Genomic DNA, 27,965 nt, shown 5'->3' on the forward strand with positions numbered 1-27,965 from the left:
AAAAAGCATCCCTATAAATTGGTGAAAATTTGTTCTCACTGCTTCTTAGCTAATTAATTAAGGCCAGAGAGGTAAAGGAAAATCCAGAAACACTGATTTTACTAAGGTATTTAAGCTTCAGAGAACTGGATTTCTTGAAGGGAAGTGTATCCTCTGGACAAAACTCAACTGTCGTCAACCTAAGACTAAGACCACTAAAACCTATACAAGTTTTAAAGACCAACCTCTTGTCTTCGTTCAGCCAGTATTTTTACTATCTTTTGTGTCTGAAAAACTAGCCATTATCCCATATCAATAGTAGGTGTGATTTTAGAAGTTGAAAATGTTTTAAGAGGGCATGCAGGAGGGAAAAGGGTGGTTGGTATAGATTCTTTTCTATATTACAAGATACTGAATGTAACTGACCCTGTCCTTGTTATCTGTTTTATATATAGTAGTGTGTCTGTGTTATGCTTTCAGAGTGTAGACACGAGGGTATATGCCTCACCTCTTTTCTTAAAACTAAGAATCCAGGACCTAATGTTATTGCTTCCTACCCCCACAACCCCTCCTCTAAGAGCAGGTGCCGCCTGGTACAACAGCTTGAACACAGTAGGCCCTCAAATATTTGTTAAACTCAATTGCCTAAGGGTAGGTGATATAGACAAAATTATTTGGATCACAGTCACTGATAGGTTTGTGCTTAATTTCATTTCTAAGAAAACCACCTTGAAAACATAAGTAACAAAATATTCTAAGTATGATATAGCTGTCAGGATTTTAGTCATTCACCCTTAGATATAAACTGTACCATGATATTTGGCTTTAGTTTCAAACTTAATGAGTTTTGTTTCCTATTTTTATGCTGGGTTTGTATTTAATTTTGTCTTTAATCATTAAGGACATTTGGATTGGCAACTGAGAACCACATCTTCTCAAAAAGTAATTTTTCTAGATGAATTGTATGGGCCTGGTGTTCTCATTCCATCAGTTCTTAGAGTAAACCTGCCACACAGTTGACTGTGTTTAAAACAGCATGAGATCAAGCTGACCCCACAGAGGTCTAGCTAACTTGCCCAGACCATGTCTTGACCTGTCCAGGGAGATTTTGGTTTAAATAATTCAGATGCCACTGTTCTTGAGCCAGCTGGTCTTTTGGATGAGTAGCTCAAGCTTTGCAGAGCAGTTCCCTTGCAACCTGTTTATCAGTTATTCTAAGGTGATGGATTAAAACAAATTTCGTAAAAATGAGTGATTCATGGAAAACACATATTATCATCATTGGCAGTTGGTCATAACATTGAACTACATAAAATGGATAGGATTTTAAAAGGTTTTTATAAGTTACATTGGCTTAGGTAAGTTTTTTTATTCATCTAAATATTTTTCTTCAACAGTATGATTCATCCAGCCTTCCAGCTTTGCTGTTCAAAGCAAGACCCCTTTTAGGAGCTGAAAATCATTTGCAGAATATCAACTGTCAATTAGAGAAGCTCCTTGACCAGAAATGAGACCAGTCTACTAAGATGTGCACATTTAAGATTAGTCTCGTGATAGTTTTAGAAGGTAACAGACAGTATATATTTTTGCACAAAGATGAGAAGAAAACCTGAACTTTATTACTATTAATTTGAATTAAATATTTTTTATTGTTATGCAACATTCTCAGATAAGTTTAAAAGCAGGAAACTGTCTTACTGTTCAGACTGTTTGTATGATCTTGTCACCAGAATTTAATATTGCTTTGTCATTAAAATTAAATGGCTAGGTATAATAGTTTTAGAGGCCATAATTAACTTTTCTAGTTAACACCAAGTATAAAGTTTTAAAATGTTTTAGAACGACACCTCATCAGCCCTTAAGCATACAGAAGCTTTACCCTAAAAATAAACATCCAAAATTAAGCTGATGTGAACATAGTTAATCACATAAGGAGAATTCTACTGAATTTAATAAGCACACCGGAGCTAATTTTCAGTAAAACTGGTTTATTTCAGTAAATAAGATTTGGAAGTAAAGTGATAAATAAAACAGTTGGTATAACAGGCTTATTTAATAAGTTACTATAATTTAATGGTAGTAAATCTGCCTTCATGCAGATTATAGCCTAGTTATATCAGTGTCCATAATTAGCTACTCTTGTAATACTTCTATTAGTAGTTCATCAGGAATTTCATCCATCCCATTGTAAACAAGAAGACTGTTCTCTGCAGCTTCTGCTAATTCAGCATCTTCTGTAGCCTCCAAAATGTAAGTATCATCAATGCCGTTATCCCAGTCAGCATCGGGACATGCACCTTTTGATGACACGCTAGCTGATGGTTCACGAGGACCCTTGGTTTCAGTGTTTGCTGCTGTATCTGTTGCAAACTCCTCTTCCTGTAGTTCCAGAATGGAGGGAGCACAGAGCAGGAAGAAAATTAATCAGACAGAATGTGTGGTAATTTCACCAGATAGTTGATACTGAATTAAGGGATTCAGTTCAACAGATACTAAAATGAACACTGGACGGTACTGTCTCCAATGCAGCCATCATGGGCTCATCACTGCTGCCTCTTTGTGCGCTCACAGAGCTCCAGATTGGGAATGCCTGCAGCTCCTGTGGCGCGTTCTTTCCAGAGTACACTGACGGGGCCACAGCAAAGGCAGATTGATATTCTTTAAAAGTGGATGGTCTGTAGTCTACCTGAAGGCAAACTGGTATCTGCTATCTTAACAGACTGATTTCTCGATAGTTTTACAATTAACATGGATTGAAAAGTTTGGGATAACTGTCAAAGTATGACTGATTTTTAGTGTTAAACAGTATTGTATCAACATGGAATATCCTGAATAATTTCACTATCAATGTATAAGAATGCTTTTATTCTCCAGCTACATGCTTGAATATTAAAGAGATGAAGGGTTTTGATATCTGCACTTACTCTAAAGAGACTTGTTATGGACTGAAAGTTTGTCACCCCCTTCCCCAGATTCACTGGTTAGGATCCTGACGCCCAGTGTGGTGATAGCAAGAGGTGAGGTCTGCAGGAGGCAGGTGCTGAGACCAGAAGGGACTGGTGCTAGCTCTGTGACCCCCAGAAGCTGAGTCTACAGCACCATGATCTTGGACTGTCCAGCCTCCAGAACTCTGAGAAATTTGTTGTTTTTAAGTCACTCAGTCTGAGGAACTTGGTTACAGCAGCCTGAAATGCCTAAGACAAGATTCGTCAAAAATAATGTGTCCTGTGTACAGTAGCGGGAGAAAACAAGTGTGGCCCAGTGTTTAATAACAAGCAGCAAATCCAGAGAAAAGGTGCACAGGAGGGCTTCTCCTTCTGCAGGGTAAAACTTCTTTTCATTGCAATAGAAAAACAGGCAAATGTAGTTTAGTTTAAAATGCTAAAGAAAATGTTAACTGTTAAAAAACGAAGTGATGGGTTTATTATACTGTTTTTTTAACTTTAAATAAAAAGCCAAAATAAGTTAAATCCAAGCAGTGGTAATACTGTACACCAAAGGTACTTACAACTTGGTGTTTTCAAGATGTTACTAGATCAGCAGGAATAAAAAACTTTCAGAAACCCACTAAAACCACAGCCATTTATCAAAATAACACTTCAAATAAACAAGGATGAAATATTCTTAGAGACAAAGTTTGGTTCTTTCAAAACACTTTTTAACCTAGTAGTTTATACTAGAGACTCTGGCAAAATCAGGTATTTTATATCCAGCTCCTACAGATCAAGGAGATTTCTACCATTTCAGTATAAATTTTTCCAGGAGAGAGGTTTTTAAAATTGAACTGAATTATGTACCAGACTGTTACCTAGATTATAAACTCAAGCACTCATTCAGCTATAGCAGGTAACTTTCATTTTAACCATAACACCATAAACAAAAGGCTGATAGATGTGGGGGGGGGGGGGGGGGGAGTCTAGAAAATAACATGACAAGAGTACTTAATACAAAGTTTTTGTAAAATATTAGTAAGACGTCATATAAAAGTAAACAGAGGGCAGTTATAGGCAATCCATAATAGAAACATAGAAAAACATAGAAAAATCTGAATGTTAAACTGGAAATTAAAACACCTGAAATACCACTTTATGTCTACCAGCTTGCTAAAGATTCAGTCGCTCAGTCATGTCAGACTCTTTGCGACCCCATGGACTGTAGCACGCCAGGCCTCCCTGTCCATCACCAACTTCCAGAGTCCACCCAAACTCATGGCCACTGAGTCATTGATGCTGTCCAACTATCTCATCCTCTGTCGTCCCCTTCTCCTCCTGCCTTCAATCTTTCCCAGCATCAGGGTCTTTTCAAGTGAGTCACTTCTTCGCGTCAGGTGGCCAAAGTATTAAGAGTTTCAGCTTCAACATCAGTCCTCCCAATGAACGGTCTGGTTGGATCTCCTTGCAGTCCAAGGGACTCTCAAGAGGCTTCTCCAACACCACAGTTCAAAAGCATCAATTATTCGGCACTCAGATTTCTTTATAGTCCAACTCTCACATCTGCACATGACTACTGGAAAAACCATAGCCTTGACTAGACGGACGTTTATTGGCAAACTAATGTCTGCTGTTTAATATGCTGTCTAGGTTGATCATAACTTTCCTTCCGAGGAGTAAGCGTCTTTTAATTTCATGGCTACAGTCACCATCTGCAGTGATTTTGGAGCCCAAGAAAATAAAGTCTGACACTGTTTCCCCATCTATTTGCCATGAAGTCATGGGATGGGACTGGATGCTATGATCTTAGTTTTCTGAATGCTGAGCTCTAAGCCAACTTTTTCACTCTCCTCTTTCACTTTTCATCAAGAGGCTCTTTAGTTCTTCACTTTCTGCCGTAAGTGTGGTGTCATCTGCATATCCGAGGTTATTGATATTTCTCCCAGCAATCTTGATTCTAGCTTGTGCTTCATCCAGCCCAGTGTTTCTCATGATGTACTCTGCATATAAGTTAAATAAGCAGGGTGACAATATACAGCCTTGGCATACTCCTTTTCCTAGTTGGAACCAGTCCATTGTTCCATATCCAGTTCTAACTGTTGCTTCCTGACCTGTGCATACAGATTTCTCAGGAGGCAGGTCAGGTGGTCTGGTATTCCCATCTCTTTCAGAATTTTCCACAGTTTATTGTGATCCATACAGTCAAAGGCTTTGGCATAGTCAATAAAGTAGAAATAAATGTTCTTCAGGAACTCTCTTGCTTTTTCGATGATCCAGTGGATGTTGGCAATTTGATCTTTGGTTCCTCTGCCTTTTTCTAAACCCAGCTTGAATATATGGAAGTTCACGGTTCACATATTGTTGAAGCCTGGCTTAGAGAATTTTGAGTATTACTTTACTAGCATGTGAGGTGAGTGCAATTGTGTGGTAGTTTGAGCATTCTTTGGCATTGCCTTTGGGATTGAAGTGAAAACTGACCTTTTCCAGTCCTGTGGCCACTGCTGAGTTTTCCAAATTTGTTGACATATTGAGTGCAGCACTTTTACAGCAGCATCTTTTAGGATTTGAAATAGCTCAACTGGAATTCCATCACCTCCACTAGCTTTGTTCATAGTGATGCTTCCGAAGGCCCACTTGACTTCACATTCTAGGATGTCTGGCTCTAGGTGAGTGATCACATTGTGATTATCTGGGTCGTGAAGGTATTTTTTGTACAGTTCTTCTGTGTATTCCTGCCACCTCTTAATCTCTTCTGCTTCTGTTGGGTCCATACCATTTCTGTCCTTTATCGAACCCATCGTTGCATGAAATGTTCCCTTGGTATCTCTAATTTTCTTGAAGAGATCTCTAGTCTTTCCCATTCTGTTGTTTTCCTCTATTTCTTTGGTTTGATCACTGAGGAAGGCTTTCTTATCTCTCCTTGCTATTCTTTGGAACTCTGCATTCAAATGCATATATCTTTCCTTTTCTCCTTTGCTTTTTTGCTTCTCTTCTTTTCACAGCTATTTGTAAGGCCTCCTCAGACAGCCCTTTTGCTTTTTTGCATTTCTTTTTCTGGGGGATGGTCTTGATCCCTGTCTCCTGTACAATGTCATGAACCTCTGCCCATAGTTCATCAGGCACTCCTATCAGATCTAGTCCCTTAAATCCATTTCTCACTTCCACTGTATAATCATTAGGGATTTGATTTAGGTCATATCTGAATGGTCGAGATGCTCAGTGGTAAAGATTAAAATGTAAAAATAAGAAATGGCAAGTGGAGGGTAACAGGTATGTCCTTAAACTGGACATCTAATTTCCTATCACTTTTATGGACAACAATTTGGTAATACAGAAAATATGACAGTTTAAGTAGAAAAAACCCTACAATATAGTAGCATATACACTATGACTTAAAAAAAACAAAACACAAGCACATACAAATTTTGGAAGCTACAGACCAAAACATTTACATCAATTATCTGAGTGGTAAAATTATTAGGATGATTTTTTCCTTTTGCACTTTATGTATTTTGTAATGTTTTTCTACAATGAATGTGAATTACTTGGATAAGTGATATAAATGAGTTTTTTTAAAGAAAAATTGGTTTGGCAATCTGGTTATCTACTGAAGTTTAAAGCGTATATACATATACCGTTTGACACAATTCTAGAAATCCTAGAAATATTTCTAGAAATCCTTCCTAGATATAAAGAAAATATACTTTGTAAAGCAAGAAAATGAGAAAGCAAAATGTCTGAAACTGGTTAATAGCTATCTACACAATTTCTTATGCAGCAGTGGGAAAAAATGAAGTTCCTATCAGATGTGTGCTGAGATGGAACAATCAATATAACATATTCCTAAGTGGAAACAAAGTACCAAACTGTTTTTAGACAATACCTAGACAGCATTAGCTCGTTTAACCATTGTACCAAGAACTACTTAAAAACCAGAAGGAAACTAAAAACTGCACTCACCTCTTTGAGAAGAAACAGAAGACACACTTCAGCAGGCAGTGGATAGCCTGAATCAGAAAGATAGTAGAACTATTTTATATAATATCTAATTTTTACTTTGTGGTAAATGTAAAAATCAGTAACTCACAGTCAGATTTGAAGTTTTCTGCTTTGCAGACAGGGTCGTGACATTTTTGATACCAAACTTCATTTTTCAGGTCAACCAAAATCCTTTACATTTAAAACAAAAAGTAAAAATTACTTTCCAGACAGGATAGAAAGCAAAATTCAGTTACATACCATTTACAAGAGAGATGCCTAACACTTAAAGATGGAGAAAAGATAGGATGAAAACATCTGGCAAATGGTGGTTGCCAAAAATATCACACAAAATGAATTTTAGGGCAAAAATTATATACTGACCAAAGTTTCTCCCAGGAAGATATAATTCCCAACTTGTTCCCACCAAATAAGAGATCTTCAAAATATGTGAGCAAAACTGACAGAACTTCAAGAGTAAACAAATATTCAACCATAATTTAAGATTTTTTTTTTACAAACATTCTTTTGATAACTGATACCAAACAACCTCTCCAAAACTCAGAGGATATGGAAAATTTGAATGGGAATTTAAAAGTACTTATTCACACATTCTCTGACCACAAAACAGGTTATTTGTAAATAAGCAATGAAAAGAACTGAAACTCAGAAATTTAAAACATTTTTCTTAATAACCAAGTGACTCAAGGAAAATTCATGGTGGAAATTAGAACATGCTTAGAATTGAATGGAATTGAAATTACATATTGAAATAGGTGAGGGGAATTCCCTGGCAATACAGTGGTTAGGATTCCATGCTCTCACTGCCAAGAGACAAATTCAATCCCTGGTCGGGGAACTACGATCCCTCAAGCCTCACAGTGGTGCCGAAAGTAAATAATAAAATGTGAAACTGAGCTAAAGTGATCTTTAGAAATTTAGAATCTTTAGCAGTAACACAATTTAGAAAATGAACAACAGAATAAATCTTAAAAGGCAGAAATAAACAAAAATTTTAAAAAGTCATTGAGGACAAAATGAACATTAATAAAATTCAAGATTAATCAAAAAAGGTATAAAGACACAAGTGGTATTAGAAATCGAGATATAACTACAAATATATATTAAAAATATATATTACTTTTTCTAGTAATGCTGAAAATTTTGGTAGAAAAGACACAGTACTAGATAAAAATATACCAAACCAAGCAAAGTTACAGAAAACCCAAAGAATCCTATAACCACTAAGTTTTTTTTAAAGTAATTTAAAATCTTCCCACATTTCATAGAAAAGAAACACAACATGGTTATCAATCAATGTGTTTGGGACATTTACCAAGGAGAGAAAAATGGGCTGGCAACTCAGTCTTAAGAGCCCTGTGAACATTCCAATAACAGACTTTGTAATAAACAGACAAATGCTACAGTTTCCAAAGTGCGCCAGGGCGATGCAGGACAGTTCCTCTTTCAGGGCACAGGGTGACACCTGACACCTGTCAAGCACCGTGCAAACTGCCTGCTTGTAATTCACAGGCTCAGTATGGTATCACCCTTTCTGTTCCTTTCAGTGATGTCCTGTCTTTATAGAGCTGGGTGTCTGGTACTGGTGGTGGTGATAAAAGTGGCATAAATGTGGAATGAGACATGACCGTGAGGGTGGCGGTGTCCAGCCTGATTCCAGAGTCTGAGTTTATGCATGCAGTGTAAAAGGACACACAGCCCATTAATAAGTATGCTCAAGAGTCAACAGGTCCAAACTTCCAGGTATAAGTCAAGTCAATGTGATATAATATATACATAGTAACTATAGTTAATACAAATTGGTAAATCTTAAAAGTTCTCATCACAAGAAAACAAAAATGTAACTATCTATGCATGGTGATAGATATTAACTAGACTTACTGTGGACATCATTTTGTAATTGTCCACAGATATCAAATGTTTTACACCTGAAGCTAGCTAGTATGTTAAATGGCAATTATATCTCAATTTAAAAATGAACTAAGAATACTTTCTTTCAGTTGATGAATATTGTTTTTTCAAAGTGCCAATAAATTATCAGGGCAAATATTTAGTAAGTTGCTTGAAACTGACTAATAAGTATTAATAGGTATTTCTTTCATCCTTGGAGCAATGTGAAAAAGTTAAGATACTAAGGGCAGCATGAACTGATAAAGTCTGGGAACCTCTGGGCCAGTGGCAGTTTGCCAAGCTGAGAGTCCCTGTCTGTAAAGAATGCTCTTGGCAGGAGGTCTCTGATTTCTGTATATGGTGAACAAGCCTAGAGTCTGTGGGCTTATAAGACACGGTTCCCTGCACACGTCACACATGCTATGTAACCGTGAATATAACAGAGGGCTCGTAACCTCAGTGTCCCTGCTTTGTACGGTGACTGCTAGCGCCTGCGTCGACTCTCAGCTGGAGGTAGAGAAAGCGTCCGGTGCAGGAAGGACGTGGGGAGCCGTGCCTGCTGTCCCAGGCCTGACTCTGCATCCTTATACCTTTAAAACTACTAGTAAAGCTTATCACTGGGTAAGATCTCTGATTTGGATGAGGGAGGTTTGACAATCCAATCCTCCAATTTATTAGTAATCAGGGAAATTCAGATGAAAACCACAATCCCATTTAAACTCACCAGATTAGCAAAACAAATTTTAAAAGCCTAACGACAGTAAAATTTTGGTAAGAATATGGGGCAGGACAAAATCTAAAAACAGTGCTGGTGGGAGTATCAAGTAGCATGACCATTTGGGAGAATAATTTATCTAAAAAAATTAAATACAAGCATATTCTATGGCACAGCAATTCTAGTTTTAGAAATACACTTTGAGAAACTCTTGCATATGTGCACTAAGTGATATATACAATATTTGTAGCTTCATTGTTTATAGCAGCAAGCCAAATGTCCATAGCAGGACAGCAGATGAACTGGTCTACTTATATATACAATGATGAAAACAAGCAACAGCTACATGCTGCAGTATGCATAAACCTCATGAGTATAATGCTGACCCAAAAGCAAGTCAAAGGATCAATTTACCATAAGATTAAAAAATGTAAAATGAAATATTATGTTGTTTGGATATGCAAGTAAACATGGAAAAACCATAAAGAGGTAAAGATTACCACAAAATTCAAGATGACAGCTATAAGAAGAGCTGACTCATTTGAAAAGACCGTGATGCTGTGAAAGACTGAGGGCAGGAGGAGAAGGGGATGACAGAGGATGAGATGGTTGGATGGCATCACCAACTTGATGGACATGTGTTTGGGTGGACTCCGGGAGTTGGTGATGGACAGGGAGGCCTGGCGTGCTGCAGTTCATGGGGTTGCAAAGAGTCAGACCCGACTGAGCGACTGAACTGAACTGAACAGCTGTAATCTCTAAAGAAACTGTGCTTGGGCCCACAAGGTACTTCTGAGGTTAAGTGGTAGATATGGCAAGTATATGCACATATATATACACGATGTGTTTCACACTTGAATACACTGTGGATAATAATACAACCTGTAATTCTTCAGAAAGAAATACATAGCAATCTGAGGATCTCAAAGTTAAATAATCATTATATGAAATGACTTTCTGGCAAACATTCATGAACAGAAAAAACTAGGAAGATACAGCAAAATCATAACCATAGTTCTGGGACTACAGGTGGTCCTTTTTTGTGTTTTTCTGTTATATTTTTGTACACTGAGTTTTTGAAGTTTTTTTTTAACTGAATTAATCTATGTATATATTACAGCACTGAATCATAATATCTAAGATGTTTTCCAGCTTTTTAACAAAAGTTTCCTGATCACTTTCTCATGCCTGGTCCATGTGCTGTAACAGCTTTATATATTGAAGTCTGAGCTTTGATATTAGGTATTGGCTGGTCATGGTTTAGTTGCTAAGTTGTGTCTTAACTCTTGCGACCCCATGGACTGTAACCCACCAGGCTCCTCTGTCCATGCAATTGCCCAGTAAGAATACTGGAGTGGGTTGCCATTTCCTCCAGACGTCAGATATTAAAACATGCTAACATCATAAATGATAATGACTGGGTTTCTATTTTATCCCTATTCTGAATGTTTCCTTCATCCTTTATTTCCTCTTTTGCCAGGGCATTTAAAAGACAACTCCAAAAACAGTGCCTTGCATGTGCAAGCAAGCATTCAATAATTACTGGTTTTCTTCTGCACTATTCTTTGTCTTGAACATGTTAACATAACTAACTCCAATTCTTAAACTCTAACAGAGTAGTTTCCTTCTTTCCCAAATTTGCTCACTTTTGATTTAGACTCTGTAGGTGTCAAGGGCCAATGGCTACTGGCTCTCATTTCTTTCTAGCCCCACTCAATTCTGCTGTAGTTTCCTCAAGATTTCACTATTTAAGGGGTTATTTTACCAAATAAAGTACAAATAAAGATATATGCCAAGGCAAGGTAATAATTAAGATATTCAAAATTAAATATTAAAAAGCAGAAGCCAAATAAAATATAAGTTGTATGAGTTACAACTATATCTATTATAACAAAATCATGTTTATATTTTCATCTTAAATTATAAACATTTAAAATATAATACTGGTTAAATACACAGAACTCATTAACAAGCAGTATTACTTACATGATATTATTGCTCCTATGGGCTCTTCCAATGTTTTCACACCAGCGGTATTTACAAATATCATAAACCAACAGTTCTTCTGGGAAAAAGTAGTTCCACCGCCGAATTCCTGAACCACAAATAATGTTTCTAAAGGTACTATTACTCTATTGTATAACAGTTAATAAAGAATAAAATTATCTTTACCTCCTTTAATGCCATTTTTGTTCACCAGTGAGAGAACAAATTGATCAATTTCAGGGTAAGGTGAACACTGAAAACCTTGGATGGTTTCTACTGCAACAGAAAAATTATTTATAAATTGTAACAGCTAAAAGATGAGGAGTTAAACTTTAAGTTGTTCAGTACACCCGTGCTTTACAGCCCGCTCCTGCCACTGTTTGGTTTTTTTGCTTCTCTTCGGTTTGTCTTTTAATTAGTCGTGTACTCTCACAAGGAAGCAGGTAAAATGCAAAATTGTAGCTAGTTTTCATAAAAAGCGTTTAGAATCACTTCAGTTGCCTGCTTCATTCTGATAGAGAAGAACAGCCCCTCACACCTGGGAGCTGGCCTTGGATTAATGCTGTCACTTGAGATCACGGTGTGGCTGGGGCCTCGAGCTCAGCCCTGGTGTTCTCCCATTAATCACAAACTGCTTCCCAGAACTTCAGCGTCATATAAGGTCACTCTGAGGCCATGATAATTCAGGACAAGAATGAAGACCACTCTAACCATGTGTGAACACAGACAAAACAACATTTTCCAAACCACCAAAAGGACCAAACGCCAGCCTATTTTGTCTCAGTAGCTGCTGCTCCTTTACCAACTGTGGCTTTAGTCTCCCTGTAGTCAGCCTTCTTTCTAGATAAGATTTATCAAGATATTTAAATCATAAAACTGTCACTGTCAGCGCCCAACTCAAAACAAGCCCACTCTTCCTTGGAGACTCCTCAGAAGCATCTAACTCAAGCCTGGATCCTATAAGAAGTCCTTTCTAACGCCCTTGTTCTGATGCCCGTTTCCCATGCTGTGCGGTCTCCACTGAGGTAACCCGCGATGAACTCACTCATCACAGGCGTGTTCTCCAGTCCTGGAGCTTCAGAGCACTACATCTTATATTTTCTACCCACAACCTAAAGGAAAATTGTTTAAAGTCTTATTTAAAGACGAGTAATCTGCTTTTCTTATAGCCCAATTTCACTTACAAAAACAGTATACATAGTTAAAGAAATTTTGGAAAATATATTAAAGCAGAAATGAGAGAAATAAACTTCAGTGTCTAGAAACAGAGGAGACAGTAAACAGATAAGAAAATGTTATCCATAGTTTTAAAATAAACTTGTGATCACACCTCATAAAATGTTATAACCTTATCTCAACATGGTAAATGGGCATTTTTCATACCATATAGGCTTTATAAGTCTAAATCAAATGGCTAGAGTATTTTACAGTATGTAACCAATCCAATTTTGTTGTATATTTAAATTTTCAGTCTCCCATTTATAAAGAATGATAGCCTAAAGTGTGTGTATAAAAATAACAGTTTACTGGAGAGTTTAAATATATCTTAGAAAAAGATGATTTCTGCAGTAAAGCAATTAAGAACATATAGATTTCATGAAAAACTATATGGCCATTAAAAGAATGCAGGGGTTCTCCATGTACTGGAAATGCAGGAAAGCTCTTCTGGGTTAAACAGGAAACTATTAACAGTGGTGACCCATCATTGATCGTGGACAGAGGGTGAAGAGATCTTTTAAGTTTTTTCATTTTAATATGTGCTTATTTTAGACAAAGAACCTACATTATTTTCATATTTTCCCTCCAAAACACTCTAAGATGAAAATTAAGTCAGTAAGCTTTAAAATACTTTTTTTTTTTAAACACTTTTACTTTGGAGAGAAACACAGTTGTTCTGAAAGAATAGTACATATAAATACATAAGATTTAAGATTTTGAAGAAAAATAGATTTTGTATCTTAAATTTTCATAGCAAATTGTTTTCTTAAACTTACCTGAAGTACTGGTATGATTCAAACACTGAATTCGCTGTTTACTTTGAGGTACGTCACATGTCAGAATTCGTAAAGCATCTGAAAATCTGAAGAAGAAAGTGTGTAAAACAGAAAGTAATATTAGAATTAAAGAGATCTGACTACTGAAAAGACACAATTTCAGATAGTCTCATAATAAAATCCTTTGTTCAACAGCTAACTGTTCAAGATATTTATGCCACATTTGCCTAAAAAACACCAATCCAACCCCTACAAAAAATGATTAGTTTGGTGACCATTTATAGTATTTTCCTCAACTGTAGAGTGAATCAGAAGACCTGAGAAATGCTGAAGCTACAGAAGCCTTTGAAATTTTTGTTAATTTTAAAAGTCTGGATAATAGAAAAGAAAGAGGAACAAAAGCAAAGGGAAAACAGCTTAAAAATTAACTGAAAGGAAAAACACATTCACAACCATAAAGAATTTAGCCCTTATTTCAGGAAGAACAGGACCTGGTATTGAGTCGGGTAGGCGACGACAACAAAAGTTACCTCGCTCCGTAGGGTAACCTCTGCACGTCTGTAAAATACTGAGACTACAAAAGAAACGGGCTTTGGGAATCAAGAGGCTGCCTGCACTGCAGGCTGTGTTTAGAGTCCTACTGTTGCTTGTCCCGTACATGATAGAGTGCGACCTTGTTCCGGTGCCGACAACACGGAGGGAGCACAGTCATGTCATTTTTCGACCGTACTATCCCTAGAATCTCAGACGTGACAACTAACGTCTACCGGCAACGTCACGCGCCGTGGCACCTTCCATGCGCCAGGCGCTGCGGGAAGCATACACATACAGTTCTAACTTATTTAATCCTCACAACCCCACGAAGGAGGTGTTATATTTCCATTTTAAAGGTAAGGAAACAGACGGTGAGGTTACTTCTAAGATTTGTTACGAAAACTCAAACGGTCCCTACATATATAGAGAAAGGCAACACATCTTCCCACCCTCCCGAGTTACTGTATCAAGTGGACGCTTGGACACAACTTTCCCTGTGCAGTGTCTTAAATATTTTTATTATAATTTACTTCTATGGAATTTCCCTTTAAAATTATATCTAAGAGCAGCAAAAAGGAGAAGGATCAGAACAAGTTACTTTAGCAAGACAATTTATTCTGATCTTTAACCACATGTCTTAAATTAACAAAAACTGCCAGCCCAGAGTAAAGAGAAATGAAGGCCATATATTTCTATTGAAAGATGTCTTTCAGACTTCTTAAAATGACCAAAACATGAGAATTTAAAAGTTCAGTAAGACTTGACAGTAAATTAGAGTGTATCAGTATAATAGAAAATTATATAGAAAAATTATTGATAATTTATTGGTCAATTATTAATTTGACAAATATTTATGATATAATGTTGAGTAGACAAGACAGGTGACATAATCATATAAATAATGATCCCATGAAATATGTTTCAAATGAAGTATCTATGTAAATTATATTTATGTACATATATTTAAAAAATTAAGTTTTAACAGTAATTACATTTCCAAATGCAGGAAGTAGTTTTTATTTTCTTTTTAATAGAATAATCATTTTAGAAAACCTGGAAAATACATCAAATGTAAAAGGATATAAAGAGAAAAGTAGTTAAAAATAACTTTTACTATTCTAGTTAACAAACAAAAAAGAACAGTTAACCTATAATTTTTAAAACTTTCCTTTACACAAAATATAAAAAGTTTATACAGTTCACATTTTAGTAATTCACAGTGCTATTCACTGAATAATAAATATTCATGAACACACAATAGTTTAATTCTGGTCCTGTGTACCTGACATTGCTGACCAAAGATGACAGGAAGTATTGATTTTCTTTGGAAATATTCTTCGATTGTATAGGAAAAAATCTGTTATCTTCAGCAACTTCCAAAGCCACATACTTTCCTATTTTTGATGATTTATACAGTCGAAAGTTTCTATTCCTTGTATAAACTCCTATATAATTAATAAAACAGTATGAGTACATGGTTTCAGTGGTTTATTTCTATAGTCAGCAAATATTAACTGTTCAGCATTATTAGAAAAAACACATGGTTCTGGTTCACAACAGTGACACAGATCCTGAATTCACCTTCTCCCATGGACACAGTCTACAACAATATATGAAACAATTTCATGTGGACAAAATCTACCGGGTGGAAGACCCCTTCACATCAGGCGATGAGAGGGGAATCACACCGAAGCAGCTAGGAAAGGCCGAGGCACTCTGGCCATAAACCCCAGCCCAGACAGAGCAGCTCCCAGCCTGCAGGGAACTCAACCCGGGAACTCCTCCCCGAGGAGCAAAGTTCTGCCGTTCAGGCTCCTCCGCTTTCAAGACAGCGTCTGAGAGAGGAGCCCCGCAGACACCCGGATTTGAGGCCGGCTGGGCTCACGCCCGAGAGAGCCGAGACTGCTCAGTCACCAACTGTCTGACTCTGTGACCCTGTGAACTCCAGCACGCCAGGCTTCTTGCCCCAAGAACCCCATGAACACAATGAAAAGGCAAGAGACCCATGGGGCTGTGAAAACTTAAAGGGGTTCTTGAAGAGCTCACGGGGGAAGCAGTGTGAGACTCACCTGCTTCAAAGTCAAGTTCAGAAGCAGCCTCTTGAAAAGCACCCATTCTTCTTGTGAGAGGTGCGTTTGCTAATTTTAAAGCGCTGGCCTGGGGGGCGAGGTCTCGGTGGTAACCGAAGGAGGGAGGCTGCTGGGCACCACCTTCCCTCTCGCCTTTTGCTTGCTAAAGCTGGAGGGAATCACCTTTCTTTTTTCTTGTATCAGCGGTATCATCTTCACCCCTCTGCCTTGCTCCAGAGTACCAGTAATCCCAGATGGGAGCTTTTAGAATCAGTGATCTCAAAACCAGGGCAGATGAACTTACCCAGTCAAAGTAGCAACAACAACAACTAGAAAAAAACTATATGTTGCTTAGGGGGTTTATGGGGCATCAAGCAGACTAACATTCACATCGCATGAGTCCTAGGAAAAGAGAGAGGAACAGGAAACTTACCTGAAGGACTAACAGCTGAAAACTTTTCCTAACCTGGGGCAGAAAACACAGACAGACAGAGGGAGTCCAGAGAGCTCTAAACAAGATCAAACCAAACAGACCCACACCAAGACACATAAATATAAAGTCAAAAGTTAAAGCCAAGGAGAGAATGTTAAACTAGCAATACAAAAAACGTTACGTGCAAGGAACCCCCGTAAGACAATCACCAGATTTTTAAGAGCTGTTCCAGGCCAGAAGGGCGGGGCATGCTATACTGAATCCAGCTGACAGACGAAAACAACCAAGAATACTCTCCTGGCAAAGTTCCCATGTATAACAAGCGTAAAGAGTTTTCCAGACAAGTAAAGGCGAAAGGAGTTCAGCAGCACCAAACCAGCACTGTAAAAAATATTAAAGGGGCTTCCTTATACTGAAAAATAAAAGATGTGTTAATGGCTTCTGTGTCCGTGGAATTCTCCAGGCAGGAATACTGGAGTGGGTAGCCATTCCCTTCTCCAGGGGATCTTCCTGACCCAGGGATTGAACCCGGGTCTCGCACTGCAGGAGGATGCTGTATCGTCTGAACCACCTGGCGAGCCCAAGGAGACATAGGAAGGTGCGAATCACTGGTGAAGGCAAATACAGTAAAGGCAGTGGACTAAGACAAAGTCAGCACGAAGGTTAAAAGACGAAAGTGGCACAAATACTACACTCAGGTAAGGGGTACACAGGTGTAAAATGTAACATCGGAAACGGGTGGGTTAAAAGTTAGAAATTAGAATGTGTCATATGTCAGCTTCTTGGTAACCACACAGTAAAAACCTGCAGTACACACACAGCATGACGAAAGGAAACGGCACCCTCTCCTGCATTGCAGGCAGATCCTTTACCAGCTGGGCCACTGGGATGCCCACTAGACATGCATCAAACCGCAAAGGGAGAGAGCAACTACAAACCAGTCAGCAGAAGACTATGAGCAATACGGCAATAAGTACATCAGAGAGCAAACAGAATGAAAAGCACAATCACAGAAAACTAACCAAGTGATCACAGGGATCACAGCTTCATGTAAGTAATGAAACCATGAGCCATGCCATGCAGGGCCACTAGACACACAGGTCACGGTGGAGAGTTCTGACAAAACGTGGTCCACTGGGGAAGGGAATGGCAAACCACTTCAGCATTCTTGCCTTGAGAACCCCATTTACACCATGAAAAGGCAAAAAAAATATGACACTGAAAGATGAGCCCCTCAGGTCAGTAGGTGTGGAATATGCTAGTGGAGAGGAGCAGATAAAGAGCTCCAAAGGGAATGAAGAGGCTGAGCCAGAGCAGAAAGGATGCCGAGCTGTGGACGTGTCTGGTGCTGAAAGTTAGCTCTGAATCTGTGAAGAACAATACTGCCTAGAACTCTGGAAATGTGAGGTCCATGAATCAAGGCAAATTGCAAGTGGTCAAACAGGAGATGGCAAGAGTGAACATAGACATTTTAGGAATCAGTAAACTAAAATGGATGGAAATGGGTAAATTTATTCAGATGACTATTATATCTAGTACTGTGGGCAAGAATCCCCTAGAAAAAATGGAATAGCCCTCGTAGTCAACAAAAGAATCTGAAATGCAGTACTTGGGTGCAATCTCAAAAATGGCAGAATGATCTCTGTTCATCTCCAAGGCAAATCATTCAATATCACAGTAATCCCAGTCTATGCCCCAACCACTAATGTCAAAGAAGCTGAAGTTGAACCATTATATAAGGACCTATAAGATCTTCTAGAGCTAACACCAAAAAAACATGTCCTTTTCATCATAGGGGACTGGAATGCAAAAGTAGGAAGTCGAGAGATACCTGGATTAACCAGCAAGTTTGGCTTTGGGGTACAGAAGGAAGCAGGGCAAAGGCTAACAGAGTTTTGCCAAGAGAACTCACTGGTCATAGCAAACACCCTCTTCCAAGAAAACAAAAGATGACGCTACACATGGACATCACCAGATGGCCACTCCCAAAATCAGACTGATTATATTCTTTGCAGCCGAAGACGGAGAAGCTCTATACAGTCAGCAAAAACAAGACCGGGAGCTGACTGTGGCTCAGATCATGAACTCCTTATTGCAAATTTCAGACTGAAATTGAAGAAAGTAGGGAAAACCACTAGACCAGGTATGACGTAAATCAAACCCTTATTAAACAGTGGAGGTGATGAACAGATGCAAGGGGTCAGACCTTGCAGACAGAGTCCTGAAGAACTATGGACAGAGGTTCCTAACACTGTACAGGAGGCGGCGAGCAAAACCATCCTGAAGAAAAAGAAATGCAAGAAGGAGAAGTGGTTGTCTGAGGAGGCCTTACAAACAGCTGATAAAAGAAGAGAAAGGAAACACAAAGGAGAAAGAGAAACATACCCAACTGAATGCAGAGCTCCAGAGAATGGCAAGGAGAGAGAGAGTCTTTTTCAGTGAAGGATGCAAAGAAATAAAGAAAAAAGAAATAGAATGGAAAGACTAGAGATCTCTTCAAGAAAATTAGAGATGCCAAGGGAACATTTCATACGATGGGCACAATAAAGAACAGAAATGGCAAGGACCTAACAAGCAGAAGAGCTTAAGATGACGTGGCGAGAATACACAGAAAAACTATACAAAAAAGATGTTAATGACCTGATAACCACAATGGTGTGGACACTCACCTAGAGACAGACATCCTGGAATGTAAAGTCAAGTGGGCCTTAGGAAGCATCACTACAAACAAAGCTAGTGGAGGTGATGGAATTCCATCTGAGCTATTTCAAGTCCTAAAAAGATGCTGTTAAAGTGCTGCACTCAATATGTCAGCAAATTTGGAAAACTCAGGAGTGGCCAGAGGACTGGAAAAGGTCAGTTTTCATTCCAATCCCAAAGAAAGGCAATGCCAAAGAGTTCTCAAACAATTGTACAACTGCACGCATTTTCACATATTAGCAGAGTAATGTTCAAAATTTTCCAAACCAGGCTTCAACAGTACATGACTGTAGAACATTCAGATATTCAAGCTTGGTTTAGAAAAGGCAGAGGAACCAGAGATCAAACTGCCAATAACTGCTGGATCACAGAAAAAGGAAGAAAATTCCAGAAAAACATCTATTTCTGCTTCATTGACTATGCCAAAGCCTTGGACTATGTGGATCACAACAAACTGTGGAACATTCTTAAAAGAGGTGGGAATACCAGACCACCTGACCTGCCTCCTGAGAAATCCATATGCAGGTCAACAAGCAACGGTTACAACCAGACATGGAACAACAGACTGGTTCCAAATAGGGAAAGGAGTATGTCACAGCTGTATACTGTCACCCTGCTTATTTAACTTATATGCAGAGTACATCATGCAAATGCTGGACTCAATGAAGCACAAGCTGGAATCAAGATTGCCGGGAGAAATATCAAGAACCTAGATATGCAGATGATATCACCCTAATGGCAAAAATTGAACACAAACTAAACAGCCTCTTTCACTAAAGAGGTGAGAGAGGAGAGTGAAAAAGCTGGCTTAAAACTCAGCATTCAAAAGACAAAGATCAGAGCATTCTGTCCCACCAGTTCACAGCAAATAGATGGGGAAACAATGCAAACAGTGACAGACTTTGTCTTCTTGGGCTCCAAAATCACTGCAGATGGTGACTGCAGCCATGAAAATAAAAGATGCTTGCTTCTTGGAAGAAAAGCTATGACAAATCTAGACAGCATCTTAAAAAGCAGAAATATTACTTTGCCAACAAATGTCCATCTAGTCAAAGCTATGGTCTTTCCAGTAGTCATGTATGGATGTGAGCGTTGGAGTATAAAGAAAGCTGAGCACCGAAGAATTGATGCTTTTGAACTGTGGTGATGGAGAAGACTCTTGAGAGTCCGTTGGACTGCAAGGAGATCAAACCAGTCAATCTTAAAGGAGATCAGTCCTGAACACTCATTGGAAGGACTGATGCTGAAACTGAAGTTCCAATATCTGGCCACCTGATGAGAAGAGCCAACTCACTAGAAAAGACCCTGATGCTGGGAAAGACTGAAGGCAGGAGGAGAAGGGGAAGACAGAGGCTGAGACGGTTGGATGGCTTCACTGACTTGACGGACATGAGTTTGGGTGAGCTCCGGGAGTTGCTCAAGGACCGGGAAGCCTGGCGTGCTGCAGTCCATGGGGTCGCAGAGAGTCGACAGGACTGGGCGACTGAATAACAACAGTAACCTAAGTTGGCTGTGTTTGGAATTAACTTCTCCAATGCCTGCGCCCCGACATTTCGCGAGGGCAGCTGTCGTTAACCCAGACCCAGGTCCTACGAATTCAAGTCCCGTGATCGCCAAGGATTAAGCTGTAGTTCCCGAAGGTGTCCACAAGGCGGCAGCACTTTTCCAGGCCCACCTCAAGCCCTCTCCCTAAGCGCGCAGCCGCCTAGGTTCTAAGCACCCACAAGAATGTACTGGGAACCCCTAAGAGATCAGTGTGGACGGGGTGTCTGTGTGATGCTTTAGGACTTAAGCCCTTTAGTGTCTTCTCAGACACAATCCACTCTAATTCACCAACCAAGAAGCCAACTTTCCCTCACGGTGTGGCGGCCGTGAAACATAGGTGGATGAACAGAAAGTGCTGCCGCCTTGTGGACATTTTCGGAACTACAGCTTAATCCCTGCGCTAACAGGACCTCAATTCACACCTGGGTTTGGGTTAACGACAGCTGCTCTCAGGAAATGTCCTGGGGCAGGTATTGGAGAAGTAAATTCGAAACACAGCCGACTTCCAAGAAGCCAACTGCCAAAGGTAAACTGTCCTCAACCACTTTAAAAAGAAAAGGAAAAACAAATTGAGACCTCCACCACGGGTGAGATGGTAAGCATCCCTAAGTGCCACAGGAATGTCCGTCAAAAGGCCAGTGGGAATTCACATCCCACCCGGCACAATGGCCATCTTCCCAACTCTGAAAACAACAAACGCTGCCGAAGAGGCCGCCTAGAGAAGAAAGGAATCCCCCTAAATTGGTAGGAATGTACGCTGGCAGCAGCCAATATAATGGAGAGGCCTCGAATGACTGAAAAAACTCACGATGGGCTAAGCCTAGAATCGGACACTCCCACACCAGGGCCTGTATCCTGAGAAAACCATGCAGCAACGGACACTGCAGCATCCCTTCCAATCGCCAAGACACACAACCAGCAATCTGCAACAGATGAGAGCTCAAACAGGACGTGCCACTTAGACACGGCAGGCTATTTCTCATTCCTGTAAAACTGCCACTGAAGTTAGAGTTCTGACGCTGGTGGCCGCAGGGAGGGGATCACACACGAAGGACAGTCAGTCATGCAGAGACAGAACGTGGAGTATGAGGAATTCTCCAGGTAAAGAAAAAACAGACACACAAGGCAGCAAATTTATAACGCAGAAAGAGACTAAGAAATCAAACAAATGGTTTCAGTAAAAAAAAGAAATCAAAGTGAAAGAATGGAACAAATCAGGAGGTCCGAATGTAAAGTGACAAAAAAATCAGTATCTATAACAAATAATCCACAAGGATTATCCCCTTCCTTACTTCCTTTCTTGGTCATATACAGGGATTCTGTATCTCTAAGAGATAATCCACAAAACTTATCTACTATGTTCCAGCTTGGTATTCACAGAAAAGTGTCTCTGAGATTAATACACAACGACCTGACGCACACCATCTGCTAGATGTTCTAAGGCAAAAGTTCAAAAATACAGCAGAGCTGGCCCAAAGGTAACACAACATCCCAACCCGGGGCTGCATGCCGACAGCCACATAACACGCAGATCCGCCGCACCTCGAAGGAGCACCGGCGAGCTGCGAAAGGAAAGGAGAGAGAAGCAGAGCCTGCTTGATCCTCTCCGACCTCCCAGACTAGGGGTGCCGTCCCGGCCCTGGAGGCCGAGCAGGCTTGCGTCCCACTGCTCAGCGAAGGTGGGGTCAACACAGCCGGGCTCCGTCCCCCGGGTTGAGCCCCTTGGGAAGGTCGACAGTGTCCCAGGTCTGGCCGGGACAAGAGGCCGGTGTGGTATCAAGGCCTCGAGGAATTTCAAGGCAAAACTCAGCTGGCCTGCATCTCTCCTGTGCTGGGGATCCCAGCTCAAGCCTCCTTCCTGAGTGGCGCCTCCCGGCATCTCAGCACCCGCAGCAGTGTACTGTGGAGCCCGGACAGACTGGTCTGGATGGGGTGTCTGTGCGACGCTTTAGGGGGAAAGAGGCGGCGGACTCAAACCCTTCCGTGTTCGCTCAGGCACAGTCCATTCTGATTCAGCGCCCAGGAAGCCAGCTCTCCCTACCGCTCTGGTTGCCCATCACACCATGGTGAACAGATGGGGAAACAATGGAAACAGTGAGAGACTTTATGTTCCTGGGCTCCAAAATTACTGCAGATGGTACTGTAGCCATGAACATAAAAGATGTTTGCTCCTTGGAAGAAAAGCTATGACCAACCTAGACAGCATATTAAACCTAGACAGCAGAGACATTATTTTGCTAACAAAGGTCAGTCTGGTCAAAGCTATGGTGTTTCCAATAGTCATGTATGGATGTGAGAGTTGATCCATAAAGAAAGCTGACTGTTGAAGAATTCATGCTTTTGCACTGTGGTGTTAGAGAAGACTCTTGAGAGTCCCTTGGACAGCAAGGAGATCCAACCAGTCAGTCTTAAAGGAGATCAGTCCTGGGTGTTCATTGGAAGGACTGATGCTGAAGCTCCAATATTTTGGCCACCTGATGCAAAGAACTGACTCATTGGAAAAGATCCTGATGCTGGGGAAGATTGAGGGCAGGAGGAGGAGGGGATGACAGAGGATGAGGTGGCTGGATGGCATCACTGATTCGATGGACCTGAGTTTGAGCAAGCTCTGGGAGTTGGTGATGGACAAGGAAGCCTGGTGTGGTGCAGCCCATGAGGTCGCAAAGAGTTGGGCACGACTGAGTGTGGCCTCAGGATAAAAAGGTGGGTGGGGGAAAGTGCTGCCGCTTTGTGGACATTTACCATAACTACAACTTAATTACCGAATGTTCACAGGACCTCAATTCATAAAAACATGGGTTTGGTTTAATGACAGCTGACCTCAGGAAATGTCCTGGGGCAGGTACTCAGTTCAGTTCAGTCGCTCATTCATGTCTGACTCTTTGCGACCCCATGGACTGCAGCACTCCAGGCCTCCCTGTCCATCACCAACTCCCAGAGCAGGTCAGGTCCACTGAGTTGGTGATGCCATCCAGCCATCTCATCCTCTGTCGTCCCCTTCTCCTCCTGCCCTCAATCTTTCCCAGCATCAGGGTCTTTTCCAATGAGTCAACTCTTTGCATGAGGTGGCCAAAGTACTGGAGTTTCAGCTTCAACATCAGTCCTTCCAATGAACACCCAGGACTGATTTGCTTTAGGATGGACTGGTTGGATCTCCTTGCAGTCCAAGGGACTCTCAAGAGTCTTCTCCAACACCACAGTTCAAAAGCATCAATTCTTCAGTGCTCAGCTTTTTTTATAGTCCAACTCTCACATCCATACATGACCACTGGTAAAACCATAACCTTGACTAGATGGACCTTTGCCAGCAAAGTAATGTCTCTATTTTTTAATATGCTGTCTAGGTTGGTCATAAATTTCAAGAAGTAAGCATCTTTTAATTTCATGGCTGCAATCACCATCTGCTGTGATTTTGGAGCCTAAAAAAATAAAGTCAGCCACTGTTTCCATCATTTCCCCATCTATTTGCCATGAAGTGATTGGACTGGATGCCATGATCTTAGTTTTCTGAATGTTGAGCTTTAAGCCAACTTTTTCACTCTCTTTCATTCCATCAAGAAGCTCTTTAGTTCTTCTTCACTTTCTGCCATATGGTGGTGTCATCTGCATATCTGAGGTTATCGATATTTCTCCCGGCAACCTTGATTCCAGCTTGTGCTTCTTCCAGCCCAGCATTTCTCATGATGTACTCTGCATATAATTTAAATAAGCAGGGTGACAATATACAGCCTTGATGTACTCCTTTTCCTATTTGGAACCAGTCTGTTGTTCCATCTCCAGTTCTATTGGTTGCTTCCTGATCTGCATACTGGTTTCTCAGAAGGCAGGTCAGGTGGTCTGGTATTCCCATCTCTTTAAGAATTTTCCACAGTTTGTTGTGACCCACGCAGTCAAAGGCTATGGTGTAGTCAATAAAGCATAAGCAGATGTTTTTCTGGAACTCTCTTGCTTTTTTGATGATCCTAAGGATGTTGGAAATTTGACCTCTGGTTGCTCTGCCTTTGGGGAAGTAAATTTCAAACACAGCCAACTTCCAGGAAGCCAACTGACAACAGTAAATTGTCCTCACCCCCTTTTTTAAAAAAACAAAAAGGAAAAACAATCAGAAACTTCCGTCTCAGGTAAGAGGCTAGGCATCCCTCACTGCTGCAGGAATGTCAATCAAAAGGCCTATGGCAGCCCGCAGATCCCTTCCCTTCCGTGGCCATCGCTGAAGCACTATTGGCCAAAATGAAGTTCAATCCCTTTGACTTCTTACCGAAGCAAGAACCGAGAAAGGCATTTCATCGCACCTTCCCACATTCACAGGAAAATTATGTCTTCTCCTCTTTCTAAAGAGCTAAGACAGAAGTACAACGTCCCATCCATGCCCATCTGAAAGGATGATGAAGATGAGGTTGTATGAGGGCATGACAAAAGACAGCAAACTGGCAAAGCAGTCCAGGTTTGCAGGGAGAAATACGCCCTTTACGCTGAACGAGTGCAGCGGGGGCAGGCTAATGGCACGGCTGTCCACGTGGGCATCCACCCCAGCAAGGTGGCTATCACTAGGCTACAACTGGACAGAGACTGCAAAAAGGTCCTTGAACGCAAAGCCAAATCTCGCCCAGTAGGAAAGGAAAAGGGCAAATATAAGGAAGAAACAATTGAAAAGATGCAGGAATGAAGTCATCTTGTCTATAGCTCTCATTAAAAACTGTTAAAAAAAAAAAGTCAACGGGAATTCACATCCCACTCATCACAATGGCCATCTTTCCAACTCTAAAAACAATCAGTGTTGCCAGAGAAAGCTGCCTGGAGAAGAAAAGAATGCCCCTAAGCTGTTGGTGGAAATACACATTGGCAGTAGCCAGTATAATGGAGAGGCCTCAAATGACTGAAATAAAACTGATAAGACAGCCTAAGCCTCGAATCGGACTTTCCCACACCAGGGCCTGTATCCTGAGAAAACCACAGAGCAAAAGGCACATGCATCCCAAGGAACACTGCAGCATGAATTCCCATCAACAGGACACAGAACAAGCAACCTCAAACAAGAGATCAGAGCTTAAACAGGACGTGCCACTTAGACACGGCAGGCTATTTCTCATTCCTGTAAGACTGCCACTGAAGTTACAGAGGTCTGACGCTGGTGGCCGCAGAGAGGGGATCACACAGTAAGCACAGTCAGTCACGCAGAGGCAGAACGTGGAGTACGAGCAATTCTCCAGGTAAAGAAAAAACAGACATACAAGGCAGCAAACTGGCAATTCAAACAGAGAGTCAGAAAAAGCAAAGTCAGACAGACAGTGCCGAAAAACAAAGAAACCAAAGTGAAGGGCTGGAGCCAATGAGGAGCCCAGTATGTAAATCGGTAAGAAATCTGTATGTGTAACAGATAATCCACACGATTACCCTCTTCGTTCCTTCCTTGGACATACACAGGGATTCTGTATCTCTACAAGATAATCCACAAAACTTATCTCCTCTCTTCCTGCTTGGTATTCACAGAAAAGTGTCTCTGACATAAATGATTCATAAGGACCTATGCTCACCACTCTGCTCGAATTTCTAGGGCGAAAAGTTTGAGAAAACAGTAGAGCTAGGCCATAGATAACATGATACCTGAATCAGGGGCCGCGCGCTGACAGTCATCACAGCAAGCAAACCAACCACGAGCGAGCGTCAGCAAGATGGTACGCAGAGCCTGCTTGATCCTCTCTGACATCCCAGACTAGGGGTGCCGTCCCGGCCCTGGAGACCGAGCAGGCTTGCGTCCCACTGCTCAGTGAAGGTGGGGTCAACACAGCCGGGCTCCGAACCCTGGGTTGAGCCCCTTGGGAAGGTCTATGGTCTGCCAGGTCTGGCTGGGACAAGAGGCCGGTGTGGCATCAAGGCCTCGAGCAATTTCAAGGCAAAACTCAGCTGGCCTGCACCTCTCCTGTGCTGGGGATCCCAGCTCAAGCCTCCTTCCTGAGAGGGGCGCCTCCGGGCATCTCAGCACCTGCAGCAGTGTACTGTGGAGCCCGGACAGACTGGTCTGGATGGGGTGTCTGTGTGACGCTTTAGGGGGAAAGAGGCGGCGGACTCAAACCCTTTCCTGTTCGCTCAGGCACAGTCCATTCTGATTCGGCGCCCAGGAAGCAGCTCTCCCTACGGCTCTGGCTGCTGCAGGAAACAAAAGTGGCCGAGAAAAAGTGCTGCAGCCTCTGCACATGTTCTGTGCTGTTCTATTCAGTCGCTCGGTCCTGTCCGACTCTTTGCAACCCCATGGACTGCAGCATGTCAGGCCTCCCTGTCCATCACCAACTCCCAGAGCTTGCTCAAACTCAGGTCCATCGAGTCAGTAATGCCATCCAACTATCTCATCTTTTGTCGTCCCCTCCTCCTCCTGCCTTCAATTTTCCCCAGCATCAGGGTCTTTTCTAATGAGCCAGCTCTTCGCGTCAGGTGGCCAAAGTATTGGAGTTTCAGCCTCAGCATCAGTCCTTCCAATGAACACCCAGGACTGATCTCCTTTAGGATGGACTGGTTGGATCTCCCTGAAATCCAAGGGACTCTCAAGAGTCCTCCAAAACCACAGTTCAAAAGCATCAATTCTTCGGTGCTCAGCTTTCTTTATAGTCCAACTCTCATATCCATACATGACCACTGGAAAAACTGTAGCTTTGACTATATGGACCTTTTTGGCAAAGTAATGTCTCTGCTTTTTAATACACTGTCTAGGTTTTTCATAGCTTTTCTTCCAAGGAGCAAGCGTCATTTCATGGCTGCAGTCACTATCTGCAGTGATTTTGGAGCCCAAGAAAAATTAATGTCTATCACTGTTTCCATTTTCTGTAACTACTACATAATCCCTGGTGCTCAAAGAACCTCATTTCACAGGACCTGGGTTTGGGTTAATGACAGCTGGCCTCAGGAAGCATCCTGGGGCAGGTACTGGAGAAGTAAATGCCAAACACAGCTGACTTCCAGGAAGCCAACTGCCAAAGGTAAATGTCCTCACCCTGTTTAAATAACCTACTAAACATCCCAGCTTAGCTTAGCCTACATTAAACGTGCTCAGAACGCTTACATTAGCCTACCGCTGGGTAAAGCCATCTAAAACAAAGCCTATTTTGCAATGAAGTGTTGAATATCCCATGTAATTTATTGACTAGCATCCTGACAGCGAAACACAGACATACTGTCCAGATACAGACCGGGTCTAAG

The 27,965-nt window shown here is 41.1% G+C and overlaps 2 protein-coding genes and 1 pseudogene across 13 annotated transcripts in view; 2 read left to right on the forward strand and 1 right to left on the reverse strand.

Annotated features, from left to right (window-relative positions):
• Positions 1–3,449, forward strand: part of CENPU (centromere protein U) — a 44,904-nt gene extending 41,455 nt beyond the window's left edge. For all 3 annotated transcript variants that reach the window (XM_070460083.1, XM_070460084.1, XM_070460085.1), the window contains one exon: positions 1,377–3,449. In XM_070460083.1, coding sequence (XP_070316184.1) covers positions 1,377–1,490 — 114 coding nt within the window. In that variant the 3' untranslated portion in view covers positions 1,491–3,449. The remainder of the gene's footprint in view (positions 1–1,376) is intronic.
• Positions 1,951–27,965, reverse strand: part of PRIMPOL (primase and DNA directed polymerase) — a 52,181-nt gene continuing 26,166 nt past the window's right edge. For 6 of the 10 annotated variants that reach the window (XM_070460076.1, XM_070460075.1, XM_070460077.1 and 3 more), the window contains 7 exons: positions 15,310–15,472; positions 13,494–13,579; positions 11,686–11,775; positions 11,500–11,608; positions 6,997–7,079; positions 6,870–6,916; positions 1,951–2,358 (listed from right to left, as the gene is read on the reverse strand). In XM_070460076.1, the coding sequence (XP_070316177.1) occupies positions 2,113–2,358; positions 6,870–6,916; positions 6,997–7,079; positions 11,500–11,608; positions 11,686–11,775; positions 13,494–13,579; positions 15,310–15,472 (824 nt within the window). In that variant the 3' untranslated portion in view covers positions 1,951–2,112. The remainder of the gene's footprint in view (positions 2,359–6,869; positions 6,917–6,996; positions 7,080–11,499; positions 11,609–11,685; positions 11,776–13,493; positions 13,580–15,309; positions 15,473–27,965) is intronic. The other 4 variants (XM_070460079.1, XM_070460078.1, XM_070460080.1 and 1 more) reach the window with 3 other exon arrangements.
• LOC110148267 (large ribosomal subunit protein uL24-like) lies at positions 25,005–25,457 on the forward strand (annotated as a pseudogene).

The sequence above is a fragment of the Odocoileus virginianus genome, chromosome 32, assembly GCF_023699985.2.
Source record: "Odocoileus virginianus isolate 20LAN1187 ecotype Illinois chromosome 32, Ovbor_1.2, whole genome shotgun sequence".
In the NCBI taxonomy this organism is placed as follows: Eukaryota; Metazoa; Chordata; class Mammalia; order Artiodactyla; family Cervidae; genus Odocoileus; species Odocoileus virginianus.